This window comes from Rousettus aegyptiacus, unplaced genomic scaffold (assembly GCF_014176215.1).
Source record: "Rousettus aegyptiacus isolate mRouAeg1 unplaced genomic scaffold, mRouAeg1.p scaffold_m13_p_6, whole genome shotgun sequence".
NCBI classification, from domain to species: domain Eukaryota; kingdom Metazoa; phylum Chordata; class Mammalia; order Chiroptera; family Pteropodidae; genus Rousettus; species Rousettus aegyptiacus.
In genome coordinates this window covers 85,631,410-85,649,359 of record NW_023416309.1, presented here as the reverse complement: position 1 = coordinate 85,649,359, position 17,950 = coordinate 85,631,410, and the positions used below count along the sequence as shown (strand labels likewise).

General features: G+C 35.3%; 1 protein-coding gene across 4 annotated transcripts in view; it reads left to right on the top strand.

Moving 5' to 3' along the window:
• TADA2A (transcriptional adaptor 2A) overlaps positions 1-17,950 on the top strand; it is a 43,418-nt gene that overhangs the window by 5,711 nt on the left and 19,757 nt on the right. For 3 of the 4 annotated variants that reach the window (XM_016131417.2, XM_016131418.2, XM_036222675.1), the window contains 5 exons: positions 4,711-4,817; positions 6,223-6,282; positions 13,330-13,421; positions 15,284-15,441; positions 16,716-16,804. In XM_016131417.2, the coding sequence (XP_015986903.1) occupies positions 4,711-4,817; positions 6,223-6,282; positions 13,330-13,421; positions 15,284-15,441; positions 16,716-16,804 (506 nt within the window). The remainder of the gene's footprint in view (positions 1-4,710; positions 4,818-6,222; positions 6,283-13,329; positions 13,422-15,283; positions 15,442-16,715; positions 16,805-17,950) is intronic. The other variant, XM_016131419.2, reaches the window with a different exon arrangement.

Below are 17,950 nucleotides of genomic sequence, written 5' to 3'. Positions count from 1 at the left end.
TGTATTGTCAGAGATGTATATTTATGGTAAATTCCTAGAAGTAGGATTACTAGGTCAAAAAATAAATGGATGTAGTAGTTATATTTAAATACAGCTAACTTCCCCTCTATTGGAGTTGTGCCATCAGCAATAATATATAAGAATGACTTTCCCCGCAGCCTTACTAAGTATATTATCAAGCTTTTGAATTTTTGCCAGTCTGATAGCTGAGAAGTTATATTGCAATGTAGATTTCTTATTGTGAGTAAAGTCGAATGTGTTTTCCTATGTTTAAGAGCCATTTTTATATCTTTTTTCTAATTTTCTCTTCATATCTTTTGCAATAGGATTTTGATCTTTTTTTTTCTCCTCAATTTTTAAAATTTATTTGCATATTAGGAATTTTAGCCCTTTATCTGTGATGTTTGCAAATATTTTCTTCCAGTTTATTTGCTTTTTTCCTTTGCTGCTGGTGTTTTTTGCCACTTAAATTTATCAACCTTTTATTAGCCCCAGGTTTTGCATGATGATAAAAAAGCCTTTCCCTACTCCTAAGTTATAGATAAGTTCTTGAATTCCTTTGCGAAGGATGTTTTGACTGTATATATCAAAGACCCTTTGTATATTCAATAGTTCTAAGAAAGTACCTATCTTGAGGAACAAAATGTGAAAAGTTGCATATACAAGAATGTTGATCTCAGCAGTCTTTATAATAACAATAATTGGAAACAACATAAATGTCCACCAGTAGGGAATTGTTTAAATTTAGTTGTTCTCAACCTTATGAGACCCAGTGATTTTTTTAAAAATAATATTTTTAAAGCTCTTTATTTGGAAGAAAATACATATAACATATATACAACCATAATTTCAAAGGAAAAAAAAGTTCCCTAACTATATACAAAGAATAAATAAAGGAGAAATATTTCTAATGAAATAATATATATCTCAATATGTTTGGACATGATTACAGTAGAAGACATAATGACTTAAGTAGTCAGATGCATGCACACATATGTTGAATCACTGTGCATCTTACAACTACAAATGCAGAATGAATGATTCATATGTGTTGTATTGGTGACTCAGAAATACACAAGCTAGAAAACTTCGTAAAGTTTGGAACAAAATGATACATTCTCTAGAAGTGTGTACAATTGCTTTCCTGGAAAATTCAATAAAAAAACTATCAAAAACATTTTGTTTTATATGTAAAATGGAATTGGGTTCTAGGTCTTATTATTATGTATAGATATTTTACCCCTTGAATGTCTGATGGGACATTTGAAAATTTTGCAGGACACAGGCCAAGTCTTTGTTATGTAGGAATGTCTTGACCATTGCAAGATATCTAGCATCTTTGGTCCCTGCCTGTTCCCTAGTCATTGTGGAAACAAGTATCTCCTCAAATTTCCAAAATGCCTTCGAGAGGTCAGTTGAAAACAATTAGGTTAGATAATTGATATAATGTAATACTGTTGATCCATTAAAAAGAATGAGGAAGATCTGTGTCTACCATCATGAAAAATGTTGACAATATGTTGGTAAGTGAAGAAAACACTTGACATCACGTGGAGTATCCCACTTGTGTTAAAATAATTACATGCACACACAGAAGAAAGATTGGAAATAAAATGTTAATAGAGGGTGACTTGTACTTTATACTTTTATTGTCTAAATCTTTTAAAACTATAAATTGGATTACTTTTACAAAATTCTTGACAGCATTTAAAAGCTCTTTGGTCAGTGGCCAGTTTTTTTGTTGTTTGAGGAAAGAAAAACAGACATTAAAAAAAAAGATGGTAAGAAGGTAATATGGTAAAAATTGGCATCTAGCAGTTAACATAAATAATTTTTGTTGAGCCCTCCGCCCTCACACTGCATGGACATAAACTGGATCACAGAGGTCACCAGGCCAAGGGTTTCAGGGAAGCCTCCCCCAACTCACAGCCTCACCCAAGCCACATCCAGGTATACCAGTGAGTCAAGTGCTGCTTGCTGAGCAGAGCCTAGACTCACAGTGGAGGCAGCTGGCCTCAGTTTCTGGTGTGGCCTTTTGAGACAACTGTAAGCTCAGCTTCGGTGGACTGCTTGCTAAATCTTAACAGATGACCCTAGAGGGGCAGAGTCTTTGGCTAAATTTGGCCTGCAGCTGAACCCATCTCAGGACTGTGCCGCTGGACAACTACTTTACAAATCCACACTAAGAAGACTGAGAGACTTAGGAGCTTTGCTCAGTACATAGAAACAGACATGGAAGGCAGCCAAAATGGGAACATAAAGAAGCAGAAACCATATGAGAGAACAGAACAGAGATCCAGATATAATGGAGTCAAGTAATCTAACAAATGCAGAGTTCAAAACACTGGTTATAAAGATGCTCAATGAACTTTTAGGAAGTAAATTCAATGAGAACTTCCAACAAAGAAATAAAAAACATAAAAATGGAAATTATAAAAGGGAACCAGTCTGCAATGAAAAATACATTATCTGAGATACGAAGTATATTAAATGCAATAAACAAAGTGAGTAAAAGGCCCTATCTAGAGGACGGGAAAGCCAGGGACATGCAATCAATGGGAAGAGATAAGATGCCAAGACTATAAAAATTCTTTAAGGAGCAGATGGGACACTATTAAGGGTTCAAATATCCATCTGATGGGCATAACTGAAGAAAATCAAGATGTCGAACAGCTGTTTGAAGAAATAATTATGGAAAACTTCCCTAACCTGGTGAAGGAAATGGACATACAACCCCAGGAAGCTCAGAGAACCCTAAAAACTGGGGATCAAAAGAGGCCCACACCAAGACACATTATAATTAAAATGCCAAAGGTTAAATACAAAAAATGAATATTAAAAGCAGCAAGAGAAAAACAGTTTTAAGGGAAAACCCCGTAAGACTGGCAGCTGATTTCTCAAAAGAACCTATGCAGGACAGAAGGGCTTGGCAAAAAATATTCAACAGGATGAAGACCCAGGATCTGCAACCAAGAATAGTTTATCCAGCAAAGCTATCATTTAGAGTTGAAGGACAGATAGCTTCTCAGACAAAAATAAGCTAAAGGAATTTACCACCGCCAAGCCAGTATTACAGGAAATATTGAAGGGACTTCTTTAAGAAGAAAAAACGTATCAAAAACAAGAATAAAGAATGGTTAACAACTACATTTCTATCAATAACTACTTCAAATAGAAAAGAAGTAAGTGCTCCAACTAAAAGATACAGTGGATGAGTGGAAATGAAAACAAGACCCCTACATGGGGTCTATAAGAGACTCATTTCAGATCGAAAGACACACAGACTAAAAGGAAGGAAATAGAAAAAGATATTGCTTTGATGGACCTAGAAGGTATTTAAGTCAGACAGAGAAAGATAAACACTATATGATTTCACTTGTATGTGGAATCCAAGGAATAAAAAGAACAATCAAAAACTGACTCACAAATATAGTGGATGATTTGGTGATGGGCAGAGGGGAGGGAGGTTTACGGGGCTGGGAGAATGAGGCGAAGTGTTAAAGAAGTACGAATTAGCTGATGCATGATCACGTGGATGGGGATAGGGAACACAATTAACATTAATATGTTGACTAGGTAGAGGGGAGGGAAGGAGCAATTGGGGTTGTTTTATGAACTGTATAGATGTCTAACCAATGTACTGTATATTTGAAATTAAATAATTTTTTTAAAAAATTTTTCTTTTATGTCAAAATTTAAAATAGGAAAGGTGGGGTAGCTGCTATTCCTTATATTTATTTTGAAGCTATTGCCAAAAGGATTCTTTTCTTTTCCCTGTCATTTTCCTCTATGTCTTCATTTAGAAACAAATGAAAAGAACAATAATCACCATTTACAAGAGGGAAAGGTGCCTTGAAGATTTTTCTGCAGGCGTTTTCTTGGATTTTAGGAAGGAAAATGCTATTATGGAATGTGAGAAATCCGGCCCAAGCTAAACAGATTAAATCCCTTCACTTACCTTCAAAGTCTGTGTTTCCTAAGACTCCTGCTGTCGATCACAGAGAATGACTGCTAGGTTGCCCTGTCTCTAGAGGGGCAGAATCTGGGGGCAACTGGGGACAAACAGAGCTGCATTTTTCTGACTTTAGAGAGTTTGGATAGTACTCCTCACCTTAATACTTAGTAGACAATATTGTCACTGGAACTGAAGAAAGGTCTGCTATGTTTCTTTGCTATTATGGGAAAAAGAGCTTTTCTGGGTTTAATTCTCAACTCAAATATAAAGTAGTAGATCTTAAGACATATTTGAAGTTTTTTTCCCCTAGCTTTTTATTACAATTTTAAAAATTACAGAAAAGTTGAAAGAACAGTACAGTGATTACTTGTTGCCCACTACCTAGATTCAGATTAACATTTTATAAGATTTGCTTTATTTATAAATATATGTGTTATATAGGTGTGTGACATTTTCTTCCCTGAAAAAAATAAGTCATGAGTATTATGAAACTTCCAGTTACAACTTGTGTGTATAAATTTCTCTGCAGGAGCGATATCTGCTTAGTTGCCATTTGAAGTAGGTGCACTGTAGGAAGGAGTAAAGCTGCTCTGAAATAAAAAGGAACATAATTTTTTTTTTTATTTGGAATGAGCTCATTTTGTCTCCATGAACTTTTCAGCAGAGTTCACTATCTTTGTGGTCATTTGCAGATTTTCACTTTCTTGCTCTTAAGGTGTTTTGAAGCTAATATATATATATATATTTTGTTCTAGGTGATCCCTCTGATAAGCCACCTTGCCGAGGCTGCTCCTCTTACCTCATGGAACCTTATATCAAGTGTGCAGAATGTGGGCCACCTCCGTTTTTCCTCTGCTTACAGGTAACTCATTAAGGAGAGGCTTGCCTGTCCTATTCTAGTTTTATAGATATAATAAATTCAGAGATGACTATCGATTGCTTAGGATGATCATACCTTATTAAATCTATTTCTTCCAGTCAATCTTCCAGTACACATTTTACTAGTAAAAAGTTGGGGAACAGAGCAGATGCATAAGAGAGAGACTGTTGAATATGGGCATACCTCAGAGTTACTGTGGGTTAGATTCCAGAGCACTGTAATAAAGTCAGTATTGGATGTGGTTCCATAGCGTAGCGGTTAGCATGTCTGCTTTACACGCAGAATGCCCTGGGTTCGCGCCCCAGTGGAGCCATGATCCATGGTCTATGGCCACGCCACCCTGAACAAGCCCGATGTCTGATCTCAGAAGCTAAGCAGGGTTGGGCCTAGATGGGAGACCACATAGGAAGACTAGGTGCTGTAGGCATAAATAATAAAAATAAAGTCAGTATTGTTGTAAAACAAATCATAATCTTTTTGTTGGTAGAGGGTCTTACTTTCACTTTGTAAAAAAACGTAACATCTGTGAAGTGCAGTAAAATGAGGTATGCCAGTGTTATACATCTCTGGATCAACATAATGCTTAACACTTTTTGCTCTAAAGAGTTAAAGTAGTGAAACTACAGGAAACAGAATTGGAGGCTTATCCTTTTGATAGCTCCTATAACCCTGCTTATTGTCTTATTAAAGAGTATCTTTGGGCAGGTGACAAAGGAACAAACCATTTTGTGGATGATAATGGTAATAATAGTAAGTGCTTACTCTGTACCCAGCACTATTTTGAGTATTTTACATGAATTAACTCTTAAATCATCATTACAGCCCTATAAAGTAAGTATGATTAATATCTCCATTTTGTAGAAGAAACTCAGGCAAAGAGAGGAGGTTAAGTAGTTTGCTCAAGGTCACACGATAAATACCATATTTTATTGGATCCAAGACATTATTGATTCTAAGAAGCATCCCAATTTCACAAATGTAAAAATGGCCGATTGAAGTTATGTAGTTTTTATTATAAGATGAATTCTCATTTCAGAGTTTTAAAATATGAAAAAATATGTCTTAGAATTACTGAAATACAGCAAGCATGGAGCCAGAACTTAAATTTGGGCAGTCTGATACCAGGGCTTATGCTTTTATCAAAGGAAGAGTTGTCACAGGGAAGTCTTTTTTTTCAGATTATTGCTTTTTCTCTATGAGGGCCACTGAAAAGCTGGTATCATGAATATAATCATCCTATTGTGGGTGCAGACAAGAGTAAATAAATTGTTAAAAACTCATCACAAGAGTAGAGTATTCCCCAAACCATCTTTTATCCTTTAAGATAGAATTTCAAAAAGTAACTTTTTGGTAACTTAATTCCCCCCCCCTTTTTTTTTTTTTACAGTGTTTCACTCGAGGATTTGAATACAAGAAACATCAAAGTGATCATACTTATGAAATAATGGTAAAGATGAAGTTGCAGGGAATTTCTGTTTATTTTCAAGTTTTATACTGGGAATTATTCTTTTTTTTCTTCATCTCTAAGAATCTCTTCTTTTCTCCTCTTCTGAATTAGGTAATCATTATGCAATAATTTTTTTAGGGTTTTATGGATCTACTAAGGTATTTTAAGTCCAAAAATCATTCTGTATACTCAGTTTTTTTAGAAGGAATTTAACAGAAGTACTTTTTGAAATTCACTGATATAAAGATAAAGAGTTACACTGCTTTTTAGGTTTATTAATAAACATACCATAGATGTATTGTTGATAAACATACAGTAGATGTATTGTTGGTGTATTTTATGTGGTTCTTGTGGGTAGCAGTGATGTTTATGTCTGGCACTCCATCCCCCTTCCTTAGGGGAGTTAGTTACCTTTCGAGAGTTAAGTTTTAAAATGAACATAGAGTGAATGATACAATACACAAAATCACTTCAAAGATACAGACTAGCTTATAGGCCAGGATAAGACTTAGCTGTAATTTTATTGTATCGCCACCTCTAAAGAAGGAATGAGAGGCAGGTGCTTGTAGTGTACTTCCCTGCTCTAGCCAGAAGAATGGGCGTTTTAATAAGTCAAAGTGAATATCTGGTCTGCTTGGCAGATATATATATATACCTTTGTCAAGATAGTTTTGTCAGTTATCACAGCATAACAAAAAAGGTATATATATATATATATATATATATCTGCTTGGCAGATATATATATATATATACCTTTGTCAAGATAGTTTTGTCAGTTATCACAGCATAACTAGTAGTTCAACCAGTAATTTCTTACATTTAGCCTCCATGTAGTTTTTCTTACAAGAAAGAATGCTGGCTGGGGCATCCATTTGACAGTAACAATTTCACATCATGGATTAACTCATTGACACCTGTATTAGTTTTATATTGCTTCCATAGCAAATTACCAAAAATTAAGTGGCTTAAGACAGCACAAATTTATTTCACAATTTTATAAATCAGAAGACCATTAGGCTCAGCTGTTTTTCTCCAAGTCCCAAAAGGCTGAAATGAAGGTAGTAGCCAGCCTGGGATTTGATCTGGAGGCCCTAGGGGAGAATCTGATTCCAATCCACTTCTATTCTCATTCAGGTTGTTGACAGAATTCACTGCCTTGGGATTGTGGGACTGATGCCACTGATTCCTTATTGGCCAGGGCTTGTTCTCAACCTCTAGGCTCTTGGCCTCCTTTCTCTATATTCAAAACCAGTAGTAGTAGGGAGTCCTTGAGGGATATTAATAAGATGTTTGGAGTCTCTTTCCTCTTTTTCTGCCTTGTCTCTTCTGTGCTGAATCTCTCTGACTCTTTTCCCCTCATCTTCTACATTGAAGGGCCCATGTGATTACATTGGGCCCACATGGATAATCCAGAATAATCTTTGTTTTCTAAAGTAGATGGTTTAGTGCCTTAATCCCATCAACAGAGTCCATTCACAGCAATAGTGTTTGATTAAATAATCAGGAGGAATCCTGGGGGCAGAAGGGGTCATCTTTAAAATTATGCCTACTATGGCACTATAGTATGTCTACTTCAGTCTCTTAAAAATTTAGGAAGGGTAAACCAGCATCACTGAGTCTAATTATCTGTGGGGTCCTGTTAAGATGAATTTTTGGGCCTGCAATTCTGAGAGTCAGATCCTGGTTTATAATGAATTAATCAAAAAATGCTCCCTAGAGTTCTTAGGCAGCCAACTAGCTAGCCTTTCTCTACTTCTCTCAAAACACCTTACATTTTCTAAATACTTTCTTCACTAATTATATGACTTGGAATAATTTTTTTTTTATATTAGACTTCTTTTTAGAGCAGTTAGAGGTTTGCAGCAAAATTGAGTAGAAAGTACAGAGATTTCTAACATGTCCCCTGCCCACACAAACACTTAGCCTCCACTATTATCAACATCTCCCACCAGAGTGGTACACTTATTATAACTGATGAACCTACATTGCATTATCACCCAAAGTCCATAGTTTACATTAGAGTTCACTCTTAGTGTTGTCAATTCTGCGGTTTTGTACAAATATATAATGTCATGTATCCACTGTTATAATATCGTATAGCATAGTTTCATGTCCTTAAAAATCCTCCGTGGTCTGCCTATTTATCCATCCCTCTCCTTAACCCCTAGCAACCACTTCTTTTTACGGTCTCCATAGTTTTTTTCCAGAATGTCATATAGTTGGAATCATACAATATGTAGCCTTTCCAGATTGGCTTCTTTCACTTATTAATACGTATGTAAGTTTCCTCCATTTCTTTTTATGGCTTGATAGCTCATTTCTGTTCAGTGCTGAATAATACTCCATTGTCTGGATATACCAGTTTATCCATTCACCAACTGAAGAACGTCTTGGTTGCTTCCAAAGTATGGCAATTATGAATAAAGCTGCTCTAAATATCCACGTTCAGGTTTTTGTGTGGACATATTTTTAGCTCCTTTGGGTAAATACCAAGAAACTCGATTGCTGGGTCACATGGTAAGAGAATGTTTAGTTTTGTAAATAACTGCCCAACTGCCTTCCAAAGTGGCTTTATCATTTTGCATGCCCACCAGCAATGAGTGGGAGTTTCTGTTGCTCCACATCCTTGCCAGCATTTGATGTTTTCTGTTCTGGATTTTGATCGTTCTAATAGGTGTACAGAGGTCACTAGTTTTAATTAGCATATCTCTGATAACATGTGGAACATCTTTTCATAATAGTAAAGTTTTTCCCCTATTGTTAATTGGAAAGTAAATGAAGTTTGGTCAGAGTAGTTATGGCTTTGAGTTCAGTTCACCAAGGTTATCAGGTGTTCAGAAAGCTGGTTTATTCTTCCCAAATTGACACAAGAATGCTTAGAAGCTGAATATAAATTTATTCATTTAAATTGTGAAAATAATTCCTTCAAGGGTAATTAAGTACGGGTTGAGTAGATTGTTGATTATTTACTGTAGAAAAGCTGACCATGAATTCTTAGGTGTTCTGGGCACAGTGCCTTTTGCATAATGCTGAAAGCACTAAGTTTCATTCCCAGTCCACTTAATTCTGATTACATCATCCTTTTCTCACATACTCAACACCAATGCAAACACATTTCAGAAGTGTGTCTTTTACTTTTGGGAGATTTTGGAGGTTACTATTACTCTTTTTTTCGAACATTCTTATCTAGTCCCAGATCAGGAAAAGAAGAATCTTTTCTTCAGTAAGAATGATGGCCAAATTTTTGCTTTCTACACATGAAGCCACTAAAACCTTGAATTTTTTTTTTTTTTTTTTTGGTGTATGAATACTCAGAAAACTTTAAATGGTTTTCAGTACTTTTGTCATCTCACAGTGTTATATTTTTGGAAGTTACTCATGCTGTGGTGGGTGGCACGTTAAGATTTCTGAGTTCTTTGCCTATTTTTGTCTTATAATTCTTAGAACTTTAAACAAGTCAAGGCACCACTTGCTGCCACACCCTTATACCAGTGATTCTTAAACTTCAGTGTATAAGGATCACCTGGAAGCATCTTAAAAATGTAAATTCCTAGGACTTGCTGTTAGATTGTGGTTCAGTAGGGCTGAGATTGGGCCCAGGAATTGAATTACATTTATAAAACTTTAAGAAAAACTGTATTATGCCCTTTTATTTGTTTTCGATGTAGAAAGTTGTTCTTGTTTATCTCAGTAAAGTTGGTTAGGACTAATTAGTATTCTAAAATACACTTTTAGAAATAACATAGGCTCTTCAACTATGAGTTGTTGTATGAGTTGTATTTACATATGTTTATGGCACTTGCCATATTAACTAATTATTATGAATTTAATATAGACTCTGAAATTTCTTTTTGATCTCATAGTACCTAAGCATATTTATAGTATGTGCTTAGATAAAAAATATTGCTTATCAGTACAACTTCACAAATCTCAGATTTTTTTGTCATTAACAAAAGATAGAACAATTTCTAAATGCTTGTGTAACCAGAAGATTTCGTGTCACTTTTCAAAAGTTTTACTATAGAAAATTTCAAGTGCACACTAAAATAGAGATAATGATGTTTCAGTTATTGATTGCTACCTAACAGCTACTGCAAAACGTCATGGCTTAAAATAACAACCATTTTATTATCTCCCACAGTTTTGTAGGTCAGGAATTCAGATTGAGCACAGTGAGGGTAACTTTCAGTTTCACATGATGAGCTGGGGCTGGAAGTCCTTTAAAGGGCTTTTTTCACATACTCTGGCACCTCAGGAGGATGGCTTGAATTGGTTCAGAATTAGCTAGACTATTTTAAACTGCCTCAGTCCTTAATTCTTTTCCAGGTAATCGTAAGGCCTCTTTCTCCCTGTTGTGGCCTCTCTACCTGGTCTTTCTAGCCAGGAGGCTAGATTTCCTGCTGGTGGCTCAGGAATCTCAAGAGCATAAAAGTGGAAGCATCCAGGCCATCTTAAAGCAAGTCACAGGTTCAGTTCATAGTAAATGCGAAGGGAACACACAAGGATGTGGATTCTAGGAGAAATGCATTAGGGGCCACCATTAGAACAAACTGCCACACGTAATAAATTCCCACATACCTGTCCGTAGCACTTAAAATGGTCAATTTATAGCCTACCTTGTTTTATCTGAACCTCTAACCCTTCAGATTATTTTGAAGCAAATCTCCTAGACATTATTTCATCTATAAATGTTTTATTAGATCTCTCTAAAATTTAAAAGTAATTTGAGTCATTTTTCACATTTCTATAATCATAAAATCTTTAAAGAAATCTGCCCCTTTCTCCACCCTGAAACAGTTGTTCTGATTTTTATCACAATAGATCAGTTTTGCTTATCCTAGAACTATATGCAAATGGATTCATACCGGGTATACACTTGTTTCTGGTTTCTTTCAGTATATTTTTGAGATTTATTCATGTTGTGTATCTAGTAGTTCATCCCTTTTTGCCACTGAGTAATATTCCATGGTAAGAGCATAACTGTTTATATATTCTTTTGATGGACACCTGAGCTTTGCCTACCTAGTTTTTGACTATTATGAATAAAGCTTGTATAAGGCTTTTCATGGATGTATATTTTCATTTTTCTTGGATAAATACTTAGGAATGGATTGTTGGGTCATAGAATAAATGATTTTTAAGAAACCGCCAAAAAGTTTCCCAAGTGGATGTATCATTTTACACCTCCACTAACAGTTGCTAAGAGTTCTGAATGCTCCACATGCTTGCCAACTTTTGATATTGTCAGCCTCTTCATTTTAGCTATTCTTGTGGGTATTATGAGTGTCTACTAGTGTAAAAAATTTTTTTAAACTTTTACGGTCTGTTCTAATTCGGTTACAAATAAGGTCCACACATTCTAATCAGTTCCCTTATATATTTGCTATTCTGTTGGTTCGCACTCGCCCTCTCCCCCTTCCCCTGGCCCTCTTTCTTTCATTTCTTATAGTTTACTTGATTTTTTAAAAAATCCATTGTCTTATAGATATTAGACCAGGCTAGATTTTGCTGATTAATGTGTTCCTCCATCTTCTGTGTTTTTTATAAATTAGTAGTTACATTTAGTGCATATATTAGATTCATTTACGATCATTGTCTAGATCTATTTGTTAGGTATTGCAAGTAGTTCTTTTAATTCTGTCACTCCTTTTAATTTATGAGTTAAATTCTGTAAAGAGAGACTTCTCATCATTATCTATGTGATCACCCTGAGATTAAGTTTGTAAAGGAAATGCAGGATAAATACCCGATATATTTCCTTTTATTTAATAGCTTTGAAAATACGAATTGATTTCCTGGCATCCTCTAGATATTTGTAATATTTGATGTGTCTCAGTCCTTTGCAGTTATCCTTATTAATGCTCAAAATGTTCTATTTTTGATTAGTGGGATCTGCTACAAGTTGGCCTCTGAATCTCTTTCACATGACCCTTATAGTCTTTGAGAGCTTTTTTGCTTTCCAGTAGGGTAAAATGTTCAGGTCTCATCTGGTACATTTCGTGACCCAAAGCTAGATCAGCTTTTCCTTCAAGAAGCCCTAGTTCCTTTAATGGAAATAGTATATAGAGAAGCACTCTATACTGGGCACAGAAGTGCTCATTGCTACTGGACCTTGGTCATTGTTTTTAGACCTTTTCAGTGAACAGTGTTTGGACATTATTCTTGTAAGACAAAATACTCATGAGTTTATACTAAAACTTTTCATTCAAATACCAGACTACATGGTTTTACATAACCTTATATAGCTTTTATATCTTATTTTCCTCAAGCCAAAAATCCCACTGCTCAATAATACCCACAAAATTATTTATTTGTTTTACCCTATAACACCTCTCATACAATAATCATAGAATATACCAACACTACTAAAGTGGTTTAAGTTTTTTTTTTTTTTTTTTTTGGCAGTTCTTTTTACTTTTAAGGTATATTCCACTACAGACATTTAGTTAAATTACTGTATTTTAAAGTGAATTGGAATAGTTTCCTTCTGTGTGATTATGACTTAAGATTAATTTATATGTTTATTTGTTACATTTTGCTTTTAATTTTTAGGATTTTAAAAGTTAATAATTTTGTACAGTATTCATGCTTTTGAAGTCAAATATGCAGAACAAGAAATACTCAAAGAAGTCTAGTTTCTGTCCCTGTCCTTTCCACCCTGTTTTCTTTCTCCCTTATAGGTAACCTTTTTTTGTTTGTTTGTTTTTTTAACCATATGGTTTAGTCTATCTAAAAATAAATATGCACACATTTGTATTCCCCTCTTCCTTAGTTAACTGGGAACATACCGTAATATTTATCTCTGCCTTCATGATAAGTTTCTGCATGAGTTATATAGCAGTTATGTGTGATAATATTTATGGGAGACCCTTGTAGCTGACAGTGGAAATAGGAGTGGGAGAGGTAGACAACTAAAGGAATGTAGCTTTTGGTACCTCTCAGTACCATGAGAAAGACAGTCATTAGACTATAAATTAATGTTACAGTTGAGGTTGCTAGGTTTCATTTCCATATCTGTTCTTAGGTAAAACTTTTTCTTCCTTAGACCTCAGATTTTCCTGTTCTTGACCCCAGCTGGACTGCTCAAGAAGAAATGGCCCTTTTAGAAGCTGTGATGGACTGTGGCTTTGGAAATTGGTAAGAGCTTGGTGTTAGAGGTTGTCCTGTCCTAGTGGGCTCAGAGAAGAAGGAGCTCTTGAAGGACAAAGGGAGGAGCCTTGGAAAGAGGACTTTGAGGGTCATATGTTGTTTTTCTATTGACCCATGACTTAGAGACAAGTCTTCTGAAATGCCTCACAGGAATATGGAATGTTTTGTGGTCTATGATTGGACAGGCCTAAAAGGCTACTTAGATGCATCAACAGAGAGAAGGTTGGGTATTTTCTGAATAGTGGAGAGGTTTAGACTTACTAGTTATTGTTCCTTTCTGATTTTGTGAATTTTTTTTTGGCCATAGATGCCCTCGTCATTTAGCCGAGTCAGACTTTAGGTAGATGGCCACAGATTACATGAGATTCAGGTTTGACAGACTTCTATTTGCATTCCCTGTGTTTAGCTTTTAGTTTAAGTTGGGCAGAATTGAACAGCGGTCATTGCTGTTAATCCTAGGTTGCAAAAACACTTAATAATAGCACCACCTTCATTTTTTCCCTTTAGGTGTACTTTGATACTGAAGATATTTTGTGAACTGTATAGCAGAGGCATATTACAAATATTAAATATGTTTTGTTTATGAAAAATCTGAAGCTTAAAGGAGTTAAAGTGGTTTCTCGTGATCAGATAGCTTTTTAGTGAGGGACTCTTAACTAGATCCTGCTTGTCCTAATTTCCTAGTGAATGTAATCTTTCCTAATATTAATAGAATGTACTGTGCTGCCTTAGATCGAGGGCCCTGAAGGATACTTGAGTTCTGTTCACATTTTGCTTGTATTTATTCATTTAGTATTTTTTAAGCATAAAATATTGTGTGCTATAAGGAATACATAGAAAAAATGATCACTTATAAGACACTTGCTAGTCATCTTTGGCCCTTTTGATTTTTCATTTTTTGCCTGCTATTCTAATGCTCTAAAATGGGCTAATCCTCCTTCACCTTCTCTCTGAGCAAAGAACACAAAAACTATTGTTTCTCTGTATACTGTGGGTAAGGTACTAAACTTGGTGGTGAGGATGGTGAGAGCTAAGAATTACGACATTTACTCTGCCGTGAATAAACTTATGGTCTAGTAGGAGAATCAAAATATATACACAGATTATTGAAGTACACAAAGCAGAGCATGGTAATACCTTAAGAGAAGAACAAGTGAAGTGCTGTGTAAGAGAGAGGTTGAGAGGGAACTTTTAGAGATTTCATTATCTGGGGTAGGAGTCAGGAGTCAGGAGTCTTGAGAACAAATTCTGGCTTTCTCACTTTTGTACTTTGTGTTCTTGAGCAAGTTTCTTGTCTCTTTGGGTCTTCTTTGTTCATCTGTTAAAAAAATGAGATAGTAATCCCACACAGTTAATCGTAGGATTAACTTAAATTATGTATTGGATGTTTCTAGCTGATGTTTGGCCTAGTGTCCAAAGCTCTAGTAAAGATATGCTTGTTCATGTAAAGTGTTTTGTAAACTCTTAAACATTATTCAAATATGAAATTGTACTTATGTACATTTTGTGTGTTTTGGAGTGGCTTATTATTTAAGGCAGTTCTTTTCCTGGTGCCTAACTCAGGGAAATTACAGATTTTTCTAGTGATCTCTTCTTTAGGTGGAAAGGAAAGGGCTTTTCAGATATTGTTTCTATGTCTTAGAATAGCAGGACTTGGAACATCAGGTTACACCAATATTAGGCTCTATTAGTCTTATTGTTCACTGTTATCTCCATGGTATCAGTTCTGAGGTATCAAATTCCAGACATTATATGAATGGGCCTTAAAATATGGAAACAATAAACCTCACTTTTACCATGGTGTAAAATTGAAAGCATGACTTCCTTCTCTTTTCCTCATACTCCTCTAGGCAAGATGTAGCCAATCAGATGTGTACCAAGACCAAGGAGGAGTGTGAGAAGCACTACATGAAGCATTTCATCAATAACCCTCTTTTTGCATCTACCCTGCTTAACCTGAAACAAGCTGAGGAGGGAAAAACTGCTGACACAGCCATTCCATTTCACTGTAAGTGCCTCCCTTATTTTTAAGAGCTTCTTAAGTCATTCTTGGGCCCTGTTGCAGTAGCAGATAAACAATGGTTTGATGACTTGGATGGTTAATGAGTTTATGGAGATAGGATGAGTTGTCGAGGCCATTATTTTGATGAGGCAAGAAGGGAATATATCCCAGAAGTCAGAGTTCTAAACTGGTTGTCAATGCCTGGATCTAGTGTATAGTTCCACACACTCTCAGACTCTAATATATTAGTTAACTTTAATGCTTCCTTCTGTTAGATGAGATCTGCAGAATGAAGCAAACTTTCCATGCTCTTGTGAGCACAAGCCTTTTTATAATCTCTTTGGAGAGTTCATGATTGTAGATATTAGTTACTTAAGGAAGTCTGGTATTTGACTCATTATTATTAATTATTAATCATCCCAGCATTATGTCCAAAAAGCAATTTGTTATTTTTGTTCACTTGGTTGTAGCAGTAATGATGAACTTTTTTTTTAATCTCCTGCAGCTGAGGGACCTGTGGGTCTTCTAACAACACATAATCATAAACATGGTGAATTATAAATGGACATCTTTCCTGAATGACTCTCAGACCACAAATAATGAGATATGAATGTTTTCCCTTTCCCCCTCCCTTTCCTCATACTCTTTAGAAATAGTTTCATAGCTGAGTAACTCAAAGCCTGATGATACCTCCTATTTGGATACCACTCATAGAAACTTAGTGAAATAGGCAGAACAAGTGCTTTTGTTTTAGACAGGAAGAAACAGATTCAGAAAGGTTAAATACTTTGCAAGATTAAGGGACTAGTGGATATTAGAGCTGGGACCCAATTCCAGGTAACTTCCAGATTCAGTGGATTGTTCGTTTTTTTTTTGTTTGGTTTTTTTTTTGCCTCTCAGTTGGATGAAATTTGTAAATTGAGATTAGTCCTAAAGCATAAGGGAGCTAAAGCAGAGAAGATAAGTGCTTATGTTCTATAACATCAAAGATCCTTGGGTTTTTTTTTCATATGTTAAAAGCAAAAAGCAGAGGGAATTTTCTCATATTTACTTAGAGGATTTTTGAAGTCTTGGTTTCCTTTTTAAGAAATCGGTTCATTTCCATAATACTTTATCTTGTTCACTTTTCCCTTTATAAAAATCTTTTTAATTTTATTTATTCTCTCAGACACTGTCTTTTTCCAAACAAAAATATTTCAGAGTGTAAATGAGGATTATTTCTGTGGCACTCTCTTCATTCAAACATTATAAAGTAACTAAGAAAAACTAAATTCTTCCAGCTGCAGATGATCCTCCCCGACCTACCTTTGACTCCTTGCTTTCTCGGGACATGGCAGGATACATGCCAGCTCGAGCAGATTTCATTGAGGTAGGAAAACTTGTTTTTGTTTTGGATGAAGCGTATCTCTTACCCCTAGTTTCCATATCCCTAAAAAGAGGATTTTCAGAGCACTGTAATTTGTAGGGCTGTAGGCAGTCACATTTTCTTCCATTTGAGTGACTTTTCTCATTTGTAAATATATTCACATGTGAAACAATAAAAGTTCTTCAGACCAAGAACCTGTTTCTTAAGTTGCATGAGTATTGGCTCTTACTTTTCTTAGTAACTATGGAGCTTCTATAGTCTGGGTCTCATTTCACACCTATGGACTTTCAAGGTTGTACTATATCAGAGATTGGCAAATATTTTCTATTAAGGACCAGATAGTAAATATTTTAGGTTTTGTGGATCATAAAGTTTCTTTTGCAATTAAACTTCGGCGTTATTGTGCAAAAACAGTAGCAATAATATGTTAGCAAATGAGCATGTCTATGCTCCAGTAAACTTTATTTACAAAAACTGGCAGTGGGCTGGATTTGGTCCATACACTGTAGTTTGCTAACCTCTGTACTGTATTCACAGGTATATAGAGAATGATGAATGCATATGAAAACTACATGTTCCTCATTCAGCTATGGAGTTAAAAGCCATGTGAATGTAGTTAGTTGCAAGTCTCTTGATTTATCATCTGATTTACAATTACAATGTTCCTGGAAGTAATTGCAAGTTTAGTGAGCTACAGTTTTGCTAGCCACACCTAGGCCAGCGTTTTGTTTATGGCAGATAATATTGTAGAGCTATTCCATAGACACACTGCCCCTACGAATTGTACTCATTGAATAGAATATGAACAAATCTACCTTTTGAGCTGTATAAGGAATATTATTAAATAAATGGAACCCTCAGACAGTAGTAAAAAAGGTGTATGAATTAATGCAGACGATTTTTTTTTTTTTATCCGAAAACCTTTTATGAACAGACTACTTTTAATTTTTAGAGCAATAGGTTTGGTTTTTTTCTTGAACTCATATAACTATTCTCATTTTGTTGTCACTACTGCCTGAAAGCCTCTCAGATACTTTTGGCAGTATCCTGGCTTAGCACCCTATTCAATGTACTTCTTAATGAGTGTTTGCTTATGTATTTCTGTTTGCTTCTAATGCATGGCTACTATAGGGTATTACTCAAAGCTGA